Source organism: Molossus molossus, unplaced genomic scaffold, assembly GCF_014108415.1.
Source record: "Molossus molossus isolate mMolMol1 unplaced genomic scaffold, mMolMol1.p scaffold_m16_p_11, whole genome shotgun sequence".
Lineage (NCBI taxonomy): Eukaryota > Metazoa > Chordata > Mammalia > Chiroptera > Molossidae > Molossus > Molossus molossus.
In genome coordinates this window covers 70,941,809-70,954,784 of record NW_023425346.1, presented here as the reverse complement: position 1 = coordinate 70,954,784, position 12,976 = coordinate 70,941,809, and the positions used below count along the sequence as shown (strand labels likewise).

Sequence of the window (12,976 nt, the reverse complement as noted above, 5' to 3'; positions counted from 1 at the left end):
CTCTCTCTCTCCCATTCTCTCCCTCCCACTCTATCTGAAGATAAATTGAAAGAAAATAATGAAACATTAGAAGAAAAACAATGTACTTTCCAATCAACTTAAAAAATCAAATGCTATGCATGGTCTAGTTCCCTGGTGAGGTTTCTGACTTAATTTTTTTATATAGAAAAAGAGTAGTGAAATATATTTCTTTTAACTTTACATAATGTTTTAAGTACCTACACCAAAATTAATGATAATAATAAAACTGTCTAGGTGTCAGATATCATTACCACATGGAATCTGGCTATCTGCTTGCACTCTGGTATTCATAATACAAACTGGAAAACACATATCTATATTTTACTAAAGGGCACTGAAAATATTCCTTCTAATTTCTTTCCCTTTTAGGCTCATGGTCGGAAAGTCTAAGGTGTAGATACTACACTATCCCTACAAGAAGGGAAATGGGGGAAAGGACCAAAGATTTCAGAGATCCTTTAAATGTGAAACTATAACCTACATCAAAGATTAGTTGGATTTGAAGTAGGAGCAAATGGGAAGAATAGTTCTCTTAATATTGAAGATCCTGTTAGACTGACATCTGATCTCTAAATCAGCCTGCACATATCTGGTTGCTCATTCCTGTTACGGTACAGACAATCCTGGGGCATCCCTACTATGACTGGAAGAGTGATCTGCTGTCCCCGCCAGCTGGCTCCCAGCACACGCTCATCACAAGGCAGCCTGTGTAAACAGAACCCACTGTAGGAGAGGCCTGAACCGGGAGATCCAGCCCCATAAATGCCACAGCGCTTCAGAGAGATGGAAGTTGTGCCCTAGGGGACTCGGAGTAAACCTTAGCCAGCTCCACTTGCGGTTTCAGTCAATAAAGAGCTGAACACCAAGGCAGGGAGAGCAATTTTCAGCAAGACCAGAAGTTTACCATGAGGAAGAAGAACAAGAGGGGGAGGAAAAGAAGATGGGGAGAAGAAGGAAAAAGATAACTTGGGGGAAAGATAGTAAACAAATTGTTTTCATGGTTGCAAATCTAAATTTCATAGCTTTGGGGAGAATGATGCTCTCCTTGAGACTGCTTTCCTTCCAGGACCTGACTGAGTGTTAGCTGCAGCACAGGGACCAGAAGGGGCCACTCTGCTACCTAGAGCTCAGGATGCACTGTGGGCTTGACCCCAAATGAATCCCTATCCCAAAATGACTGCCTGGAACAGCCTCTGAGCAGAAACTCTACCGCCCCACAGCACATTGCTAAAATGAACATCACTGTTGATGCTCGTTGTTGTTTCCCTCCTGTTGAGTGAGATCCAAGTGGCCCCTCCTGTTCTCTCCTCCCCTTACTTTCCTTCTAGCTGTGCCCGCCTCCCGCCCTTGCCTGTGGTCTAGGACAGCGTGGCCTGCAGGAAAGGGCTCTTCAGGGCTAGACCACTACTCAAGTTTAGGTACAAATACTTTAGTCCATGCTGTAATGTTGTTTGATATGTGTTGGGCCCAGACTGTGTAAACTGGTCATAAACAGAATGTTCAAGTAGGTTTCTACTTCCTCCCTCTCCCCCCTTTTCAGTGGAGAGTCAGGACCCTTGCTGTCCTGAACAAGGAAGGCTTTGACTGAATGTTGGACTTGGGGAGGGTGGTGGCTGCGGTTCCGTGTGTATCTGGGGGTTGGGGTCGAGTAGAACTGAGGAAGAGGAGATAGAATGACATGACAGGGGTGCATTGATGCAGAGGAAATTTGTCACCTGTTATTTCTTTTTCTCTAGGAGTTGTTTTGCCAGAAAAGCCACTCTGAATGAACATAAAATCAGATGCTTGACTTTGGTGACAATACCTTGTAGCCTCTGAGGGAAAGAGCCTGCTCCCCTGGCATTGCTTCGCCATGAGTCAGCGGCACCTAAATAGCATCTCAGCAGGCTGGAGCTGGCCGCAAAGAAGTGTCACTCTGCCCGCACAGGCTGCGTTCGCTCAACCAAATGAGCGTGATACGGGTTTGAGCGGGGGAGAAAAAAGCACACAATATGCTGGAATAGTAAACCCTAGGTTTCTCTGTGCACTGACAATGTACTGACTTCAACGAGTTTGGGAGCCTGAGGTTTACTCATGCTTTGAATTCTGAGACATTTACTGCATGGATTAAAAGCCTGTGTGTGCATGTGTGTGCGCATGCATGTGTGTGCATGCGTGAGTGTATGTGCAGTGTGTGTGTATGTATGTGTGCGTACACAGACATTGAGACGCACGCGTTAGGTTGAGAGGCTGTCCGGAGTGTGTGGGTTCTGCCCCGCCACCCACCTCATTTATCTCGTCCCTCGTGGTGTGGTACTGCAGGCTGCGGGCCAGGGTCCGCGCGTGCTCCTCGGCCTTGGCACGCCAGGTCACACTGTCCCCCTCCAGGACGTCCAGCTGCCGCTGCAGGCTCTTGGCAGACACGTTGGAGCAGTTCTGCAAGTGAAAGAGAAGCCGCGGGAACAAGGGCACAGGAAAGAGGCAAGGAGGCTCCGCCTGCATGACGGTGCTCACGACTGACAATTTAAAAAGGAGGCCCTGATTCACTTCACCTTAAGCTGTTGGAATAAGAGGACTTCAGGAAGAAGCCAGACACCCAACAGAATGGGAAAGGCAACCACTCGACTTCTAGTCTTGAAACTGCGCTTTTGAAGCTCGCTCATCACACCCAGCTCTTCAGAGACACCACTCGCCATAACGTACAGTTTTTACTTCAAAGGGCATAAAGCACGTTAGAAACACCGGCTTCTGCACTAGTTCCCCTGTCAGCCCGCCTCCCCCTCGGGGCCATCCTGCGGGGCTCCAATCCCACCGCACAGGCGGAGGCCGCGACCCGCTGACCGCAGGACAATGCACACGGTTTGTGCAAAGGGAGATGCCCTACTTCTTTTCCCTTTTAAAAATATACTTGCTAATGAAATAAAATTCTTTAAAAACAAAAAAAGGGCCCCTTCTTGATAAAAGTAGATTCTATTAACAGTGACAGATATTTTGTATTCCTAGATCTTTCCATTAAAAAACTACTTTAGGCCCTGGCCGGTTTGGCTCAGCGGTTAGAGCATCGGCCTGCGGTCCGGAGAGACCAGGGTTCGGTTCCCGCTAAGGGCATGTACCTCGGTTGCAGTTTGTCCCCGGCCCTGGTTGGTCATGTGGGTGGCAGCCACTCGATGTGCCCCTTTCACGTCGATGTTTCTCTCTCTCTCTCTCTTTCTCTCTCTCCCTCCCACTCTATCTGTGCAAAAATGGAAAAATGTCCTCAGGTGAGGATAAAAAAAAAAACTACTTTAGGTTCAGTGCATTCCATCGAGTTTAGTGGATATCTTAAATAAACTTTAAAATGAAATTGGCCATTATTATTGTATTAGTATTGTATATATTCTATAGAATAAACACAATCTTCTCCCCCTCAAATTAGGAATTTGGAGAAGGATATATAGTTAAATTAAAATATACATGTATTTTAAATCACAGCCCAATGTGCTATTTAGGAAAATTTGGTCTGTAATGATTTCCTTGTCTTGAGACTCCTCGGTAAGGTCCAGCCAGTGGACCAAAGCAGACCCGATGTCTAGTGCCCAGAGCCCTTGGTCTCCACCAGGAGGCTCCTTCATTCTGGGCGTTGATGGATAAACCAGCTTCTTCGGGACTCAGACTCTTTATCTATAAAGTGGGGTCCCAGGCTGGACGATCTCAGGCACCTTCCAGATCTGAAATGCTAACGCAGCAGAGTCCAAGAACTATAACATGAGCCACATAAATACTTTAAAATTTTCTAGTAGCCATATTAAAAAGAAACAGATGAAATTGATTTTCATAATAGAGTTTAATCAAATATGTCCAAAGATCAACATTTTACCACATAACCAAATATAAAAATATTAATAAGGTTTTTGTTTTTTTACTAAGTGCTGGAAATCTGGTATGCATTTCACACTCCCAGCACATCTCCATTTTTGCTAAATTCCTGTCAGAAAAACTTGATCCGTATTTAAACTTCACAGAGTTTATAGTTCAAAATGTAGATTCCCATATCCAAGTTGTTCCAAACATACTTAAAAGTTTTCCAATAACTACACTGAGTGTCAACTTTTAAATGACATTTTAGTCCCTTAGTTGCATTAGGCACATTTCAAATGCAAAAACCCAACTGCTGTATTAGAAAACACACCTCAACAATTTTTTAAATTAGCATGAGAATAGATGTATTAAACAAAATCTTTATAGTCAGATATTTTTCTCTTTTAAGTGTTTTTCTTTTGTTATGGGTGGCAGAAGCTCACCACAGATAACTACCCCATTGCTTTAATGCATTTTGAAATTTAACATACACTAGGCGATCTGCCTGGTGTCTCCCCCGTGAGAGCCCAGCTCCCAGCTGTAATTGGGTATGAGTGATGGTGTTCTGAGATGCTTACAGGCCGCTGCACTGATGAGATGATGTCCACTCCCAGGCAAAGGGCCAGTTTGTGGAGATGGTCTATATGTGCCTGCTTCTCCTGAGAGCGACTGAGGCGAACCTGGGCATCGTGAGCATTATCCAATTCCTTTGGCTGTTCTAGAAACTCCAGTTCTCTCGATCTGATGAGTTGTTCCAGCTGGAATATAGGGCAATAACAATGAACATGAGTTCCATTTCTGCGAAGACAGCTTTTTAAAGCGTACTTCCTATAAACTATTTTACTAGCTGGTCAAATGCTGCCAAGCCCATCTGTAATTGTTAGTGTTATGAACAAATAAGAGTTACAATGCTGCGAATCAATAGCATGAGATTAAGGGGCGAATGTTGCCATTTCTATTGAAGAAGAAAATACTTTTTGGTCATAGCCTAAAACCTTAGGAAGATGTAGGTCTATGATCTGAGTACATTCAGAGGCTATTTTAAGGGATATCAATACATCTCTATTTTCTGTTAAAAAAGGCTAATAACTATGAATTTTTAATGAGTACCCTATGATGTCAGGTACTTGAGATAAAAAAAAAAAAAGGAATGTGTTTTCTTCCCTCTAAGAGCTTACACTTCAGTTGGGGGTAAAAAGTAATTAAAAATCAAGTTGCTAAAATGACAGATGTGTGGAATAACCAATGAGAGTTCTAGAAATCTGGAAGAGAGAAAAGTCATTCCAAGAGAGGTGGTATCATTGGGAGGAGGGATAGGGTTAGATAGTCGAGAAGAGAGAAAAGGACTCGTCAGATAGTGGCAGCCTACGGGCCAAGGCGTTGGAAATGTGTGTGCCATCTTTGAGGGACAGAGAGCTGCTCGGCTGGAATATGAGGGGGGATAGAGGTTTAGTAAGAGAAAAGTTAGAGGCCAGGTGTAGAAGTCTTCTAATATCAGAATAAGCAAATTGGCTTTTATTGATTATATAATAATTTATATTTCATTTCGTAGTTTATAACTGAGGGTCTTCCAAATATCTGTGACAGATCTTACCTCTTCCTTGACTTGGTGGAACTGGACTGTCTTGTACAGGATGTCCTCGTAGTCTTGGATTCTCTCGGTCTGTTTTTGATGGAGATGAATGAGGTCCTTCAGCTGTTGATACTTCTCTTTCACGGGGGCTCCTTTGCCACTTAACTCTTCGGATTCTTTTATAATGTATTGGACCTCATCATTCAGTTGCTAAAATGTTGACAGCAATCAAAGAAATCCAGCTTTTAGAGAGCTTTTTACTTTATAAAGGACATATTAAGACCTAAATAACCAATCATTCTCTCATTTGTTAACAGAAACTTATTGTGAGCCTCCCCCCATCCCTGCAAATCCAGGTATTAAGTTTGATGCTAAGCATAACGTATTCCATCCCTATCTGCTCAGAAAGATTTTTATAAAGTATGAGCAATGAAAAACAAAGTATTTCAAAGTTAGATGGTGAAGTGGAAAGCTGTGTATTTCTATAGCTCACCAAATATTCCAGTCATGTGCTAAGTAAATGCATTTCAGATGTTTTATGAAGCCATGAGCATCTCTGATATTTAGAATCAGGTGGTATAGTAAGAACACCAAAAGAAGACAAGGATAAAAATATATTGGGGGAATTACTTGTCCTCTGTGATAAAAGAATGATCAGAATGAGCCGCAGCTGAGTCGCACAGTAGATATGCGGCATTACAAGTGGCCACCCCCAGTCCACAAATAGCCCCTGCACGAGGGAGAGATAAACTGCCCTCCCTCTCACCCAGCACGACTCAGATATCCCTCAGAGGAGTCCAGATCCTTGGGTAGAACTTGTAAAGTGTGAACAGTTCAAAGAGGAAGCTACTATAATTTCAGGACTAGATCTTACAGCAAAGATAAAAGTAATGGAAAAGATTTAGGCTAAGGAGATAATTTGCAGAAGAGTGACCTAATAAGGGTCTTCAAGTTTAAATCAAGCATGTGGGCATCAAATAATATGCACATCACAGAGACAGAGCTGAAGAAGCTCCACAGTCCCTAATTTAGAGGAATTTACACACACACACACACACACACACACACACACACACACCCCTGCATGTGTAGGGCATGACCACATGAGTACACACGAAATGCAAATAAGCATACAACACGGTACATCAATAAACTTAACATGGAGGCCAACTGGATTTTCTAACAGTTCACTGTGGGCTACAATGCTGTATTGTGTGTGTGTGTGTGTGTGTGTGTGTGTGTGTCAGGGAGGTGATTATATACTATATCAGTTTGTCTGAAATGAATGTAAATAAGATATTCCATAAAAGAATCCTCAGTCATCTAATTCTGGGATTCTTTAAAGCCAACACTTACAAAGTAGTGACAAACAGAAACACAGGTATCTTAACTCGCAGCAAAGAACAAGAATCCAGGCAGGAGGATGACATGACCAGTGACCATTTTTAGTAGCTGTGCAGCATTTAGGAGTGGCGAGAGGTGGGGGCTCAGAATGCATTAGCAGTAAGCCTGGGAACATGACTCATGGTTTTATCTCTCACTTCCGAGGGCTCTCTGAGAGGGAAGGTAGGTGAGCACAGCAACATTCCGGGGGGGGGGGGGGGGTGGGAGGAGCCCAGAGTGCCAGTGGGTGGAGACTGTGACTTCAGCGTGGACATGTCAGGGGCAGAGGGCAGCACCGCCTGTGTGCCAGAGGTTGCTCATCCTTCTTCTGAGCTGACTTGATCTCAAACATGTCTATACCCCTCAGAAAACGACTGCAGTGCTTATATTTATGATGGATACATTAATAATTTAATGTAAGTTAAAATAATCTAAGATGAGACCACCTTTAGGACATTTTGTAGCCCAAATGTTTGTGTATCATCAAATACAAAATAGTGCAAAAACACAGTAAGAAAAATGTGTTTTTTAAGAGGATCTTTAGACAAGCAATGTTTTTGTTTAAAAAATAGCAATTTGTCAGTCTGTTAAAATTAATAAGGTAAATTGCAATCAAACGGTTACAATTTTTTTTTTCCATTCACCCAAGCCTAGCTGTTTGTTTCGTTACCTGGAACTGAGGCCTCATTGCGTTCCATTTGTTCCTTAGTCCTAAAATGCTCTGGAGGCTCCCTCCAAGGTCAAGGGCAGACACAGGCAGAAGTGCTTCCTGAAGGAGTTTTAAGTTGTGAGTAGTCTGTAATAAACATTGGATAGTTATACATATGTTTTCTTTGCCACCACCAGCAAATACCTATGATCATTCCGGTGATGACACAGTGTGTTGTTCACCTTTTTTGATCCCTGTGAAAACACTCACCACCTGAGCTCCTGGTGCTAAAACACATCGATGAAGAAAAGCATAGGCCCTTGGTTTCCTTGACCTCTTCTGGTTTTCTTGGCATAACATTTGCATAATATTTGAGCACTCTAATCATGTTTAAGTGTGCAGTTCAGTGGCATTAACATTCAGACTGGTGTGCAACCATCACCACCATCCATGGCCAGAACGTTCTCATCATCCCTAACTGCATTTCTGTACCCATGAAACACCTGCCCCCATCCCAGCCCCGAGGGACCACTATTCCGTGAATGTGACTACTCCAGGTACTTCATATAAGTGGAACCATATAATATTCATCCTTTTGTATCTTATTTCACTTGACCTAATGCCTCCAAGGTTCCTCCATGTTGTACCACGCGCCAGAGTTTTGTTTCTTTGTAAGGCGGAGTATCGCCCACCGTGTACCCCTCACCTTTCTGAGTTGCTCTTTGAACGCTCCCCACTGCTGTTTCACGGGCTTGCCGGCAGTGGCTTTCCGTCGCCACGCCATCCGCAGGCGGCCGAGTTCCTCCCTCTCTGCCTTCTGGCTTTCCATAGTGTTCTTCGTAATGTGCACTTTATTCTTCACGTCTACTATTTCACTCTCTTTGGCCTGTTGAATGAATAATCTATATGATGGCTCTTCTTTCTCAAGAAACACAGCATTTTTGCATATAACTACCCTAGGCAGCAAATATGATCACACCGAAACAGCATGGATGGTTCTGCTATCAAGACAAGTCAGGGATGGCTGTGCAGAGGCCCAGCTGGGCCCTCAGAACCCGTGTCCTGTGCTTGGACATCAGGTCCTGAGCTCTCCAAGAGCCCAGCGGTGTTGGAGTCACCTGCCAGAGTCTGATTATTTCCAGAGGCTTGAGAGGTGATTGAATGAGCTCTTGGATACAGAAATATTAAAGCCAAGATTATTTTAATGCATATGTTTTAAAGTGTATTCTACCTTTAATGTTAACACACTAGCAGATGTTAAAATCTCACTATCAGGGAATATGAGGGGGCAAATTGTTCTGGACCATTTTTTTTCTTTAAACTATCCCTTGTGAGCAGTTCCTCAGGTTACGCCCTTTTGTGAGAAATGTGCATCTATATATCTCTATTTTTGTATCTCTATTGTGCACCAGAAGCACAATATCTAAATGTAAAGGCTTCCTTTCTCAACGTCTGTATGTCTGGCTGACTGATTTGAAATTCTTTAAACAGCGGTTTTAAACAGGGGAAATTTAACGTAAAGAGTGAGACCACGTGTGATTTTATGTGCAAACATCAAAAATGTAGAAGACTGTTTGGCAAAACAATGATTTTTACTTGGATGGCCAGCCATTCTCAATAAATCTTTGAATTTCTAGAGAGAAAATGTGCATGAATTTCTGTAATGACAATGACAACTAAGTACTTAAAAGTCAAGAAACCTCTTAGATTGTGTCATAAAATGTAACAGAATATTTTAAATAATAGTCTACCTTATTTTTAAAATAATTTAAATGACATTAATATTGCATATTTATATTCTTATATTAATTTAGACATTATAAAAAGCCAATTAGTTGTGAAAATATAATTGTAGGTTCTAAATGAGATTGTGCCCATGAATTTAGGGATCTAGAAATACAATTATTTATTCTGCAATTATGATGAACAAGATGCTAAATATTATGAAAGCTACTAGACAACAGGCCAAATCAATTTTTATCTATGCTATAAATAAAGGTAGGGTATCTTTCACATGTTATTAAGACATTATTAATCAAAATGTAACATATAGTTTAATGTAAGCTTGGAACTTGCAGCATGCCAATGATAAGTACAATCAGCAGGGTGTTATGGTCTGAGTGAGGTCCGGAAAGGGGAGAGCTGTAGCACGGTTTGTTGATGTCTAGCTGGAAGGATCCAAAAAGAGTGATTATGTATTTGGCAGACTTAAGCATTTTGACCTCTCAGGAAGATTAAATAATCTCCCAGAGATCTAGTTAGTAAACACACTATTCATTCTAGTGTGTAAGGGCATGAAAAAATGCCTAAGAGGGCACTAAATTATCTATTTTTCAGACACAATGAATTACCTAAAATTCAGACACAATGCATGGTCTTCTGATATCTTGCTTTCCCGATACCTTGATAACAGGAAGGCAGTATCCCAGATAGCATTCTTGGTGTTTACTGCTAGAAATTTGTAAATTGGCACTTTCATCAAGATATCTGCCAGATTTCTCATTTAAGTTGGTTTCTCCAATCTTGATGATTTTTAGATGAACTGAAAAATTTTTAATTTCCAGCTTGAAAATATGAGCCACGACAACCCAATTGAGAGCAGAACACTCAGCGGAAAATGCCAGGGTGTGCTCCGCTCTGAGCAGCCCAGCTGGTCACCACATTTCAACAATAATGTTTGTTTAAAAGCCTAATGGTCCAAAAGATATGAAGAGAACAAAAATGTGTTTCACGTGCTTTACCAGCAATGTCCTATCTCAGAATGTCGCTGAGCCAATGAAGTTAACTATTATGTGGAGCATAATTCTTATCAATAAGGAAGAATCTAGTTATTATATGAGAGTGGTAAGGAGCTTAGGGTCAAGGATGTATTTTTTCAACATGATGCCTGATGTTTGATCAATGTTCGCGAGTCCTGCCAAGACAGGACTACATCACCAGAAAGCAAGAGAAAAGGTGGGCAATAGAAACAACACCACATCCAGATGTGAAATTAGCTGACACACACTTTAAAATGCCCACGATTAATATGGTTTAAAAAGTATAGCAAAGGTAGAGGACAAGAAAGAGAATTTCATCAGCAATTAAAATCTAATTTTTTTTTAAAAGAACCAAATGGAAACTTCAGAATTGAAAAAAAAAAAATTTCTGAAATGAAGCTAGTAATAAATAGGCACAAAAAAAAAAATGCAGTTTGCAAATACTTGAATTCTCTCATGATCATGTGCAAATTACAGAATTACAGTCAAGAGGTGGAAGAATATTACTGAACAAAGTAAAAATGTAAAGGGTAAATAGATGATGGATAGAGAGATAGATAGATGTTCCAAATGAAAAATAACTTAATTATTTTTACAACAAGCACCTGTATAACATAAGCACATGGGCAAACTGCTGAGAAAGTTTCCTCTGATGCTAAAGATGTATAAGATATATTAGAACTGTTTCATGTATATTTCGTTTCCACGTAAATTGAACAAGAATGGCCTTCAAATAACAAAAGTTGAAACAAAGAAGATAACACCATTCTCACATATTTATTAAATTAAGGAACTCAAGCCCTAGGTCTTGAGCTAAGAAACAGGAAAGAGAGAGAGAAAGCTGCTGGAGGTAGATGAGGGTAGTTAGACAGAACCTAATTCTTCCAAATGAGCTCAGGCTCCAGACTGAGATTAATCATATCTCAGAGTACTGAGAAAATTGTAGATCTCACTTATCTTTGCAAGTCTACAGAAAATAGGAGAAGAGCCAGAAAATTAGAGAAAAAACCTGCTTTGGCTTTCAGAGGGGGTGGGGGAAGGGTGGGCTGCATCGTTTACAGATTGGAAAGGCCTTACAATGCAAACCAGTGCAGTAAGTTCATCGTTGATCAAGCAGTTTGTGAGCACTCTGGAAAGAATCCCTTGGTCACTATGAGCCAAGCTGATTTCTGCCAAATTATTTTAAAGCAATTGACAGGCTGTTAGGCAGATATAGAATTAAACCCAGGAGAGATGGTTAAGGTACTAGATAGCAGATCCAAACTTAGTTGGACAAGATGGAATCATGGGTGAAGATGAACAAAATGACATTAAATATGAATAATTATAATGACCCACACGTGTATGTAAAAGATACATAGCTGACACAGATATAAAGTGGGAGAGACCTAGCTTGGCAGGAATTGTAATAAAAATGCATGGGAGTTTCAGTCAATCACATCTTAATACGAACCAGCAAAGTGAAATCATTGCTAAAAATTCATGCATAATCTTGGGTCTCATTAGTAAAGAATGATGTTCACTTTCTTGTACTCTGTGTTAAAGTTGTACTTTACTTTTTGGTTACATTTTATAAATGATTTTGACAAACCATAAAATTTCTGGGAGTACAGGGATGGAGAGAGAAAGAAATCGGCCTCACAGAAAATAGAAAGGATTTGCATCAGGTTGGCTGCAGAAAAGACGCAGATCAGATACAACAACTATTTTCAATGTCTGAAGGACTTTCATGTGTAAGAGAAATCAAATACATTTACTTCCCCTGCTCCGTGTGGCTACAGAGTTAGGACCTGATATGAAGTCAGATTTGACTTAACATTTAAAAAAATATTTTCTAGCAACTGGTGTTTTCTAACAATGGGATGAATAGTTTCATGAGGAAGATACTTGAGGTACTGAAGTAGGAGTGGACTAGCCATCTTTTAAGACTTCTGTAGAGAACTTTGTATGGATCAGAGGTCGATATAAGAGTTCTAGACTATTTAACAGATATAAGTAGACAACTGAAGTTTGGGGTATAGTTCTAAATATAATGGAGCTTCTCTATAGAAAGATCTGCTATAGTAAGACATTCTTCAACATGAAGATTCATCCTAGACACTGACTTGAGCCATTGGAAATTCTGTAAGGACCTTGTTGCATGCTCTCAACATAACTTAGAACTTTTGGGTGAACTTCTATGTAATAATAAAAACATGCATTTGGATTATAGTCACTCTTTCTTCCAGATAGTTAAAATAGGCCTCATGTTATACACTTACAACAAGTCTAGGACTAAATACACATAGACATATGGGCTTCAGCACTGCTCTGGGTTGAATGAAGCTAAAAACTTTCTAAACCCATACTGCTGATGAACTGATAGCTGAACTTTTGAATTTATGATTTTGACTTTGACAATCAATCCTGGCAGGAGGTGTAACTGACATAATGTCATTCTCACCACGTTTATTAAATTAAGGAACTCGAGCCCTAGGTCTTGAACTGAAAAACTCCTCTTTAAAAAGAGCTGCCATTGCTTCTCGGCCGAGTCCGAACGACGCTTGGCTTCAGCCGTGTCCTCCTCCTTCCGCAGGCTTTCAGTTTGGTAAAACTCCTCCAGGCTCCGACACTGCTCCTCTACCTACAAGAGAGGGGAGAGGGAGGGAAGGGAGGAGAGAGAGAGCCATTGGTGTGGGAGAAACACATCCACCGATTGCCTCTCTTATGCACCCCAACCAGGGACTGAACCTGAAACATACGTATGTCCCATGACCAGGAATTGAACATCAAATG

The 12,976-nt window shown here is 41.1% G+C and overlaps 1 protein-coding gene across 1 annotated transcript in view; it reads right to left on the bottom strand.

Annotated features, from left to right (window-relative positions):
• The window catches only part of CCDC141 (coiled-coil domain containing 141), a 192,770-nt gene that overhangs the window by 27,753 nt on the left and 152,041 nt on the right, over positions 1-12,976 (bottom strand). The window contains exons 13-18 of the mRNA XM_036254760.1: positions 12,645-12,824; positions 8,149-8,328; positions 7,464-7,589; positions 5,432-5,620; positions 4,416-4,595; positions 2,287-2,436 (exon numbers count right to left, since the gene is read on the bottom strand). Coding sequence (XP_036110653.1) covers positions 2,287-2,436; positions 4,416-4,595; positions 5,432-5,620; positions 7,464-7,589; positions 8,149-8,328; positions 12,645-12,824 — 1,005 coding nt within the window. The remainder of the gene's footprint in view (positions 1-2,286; positions 2,437-4,415; positions 4,596-5,431; positions 5,621-7,463; positions 7,590-8,148; positions 8,329-12,644; positions 12,825-12,976) is intronic.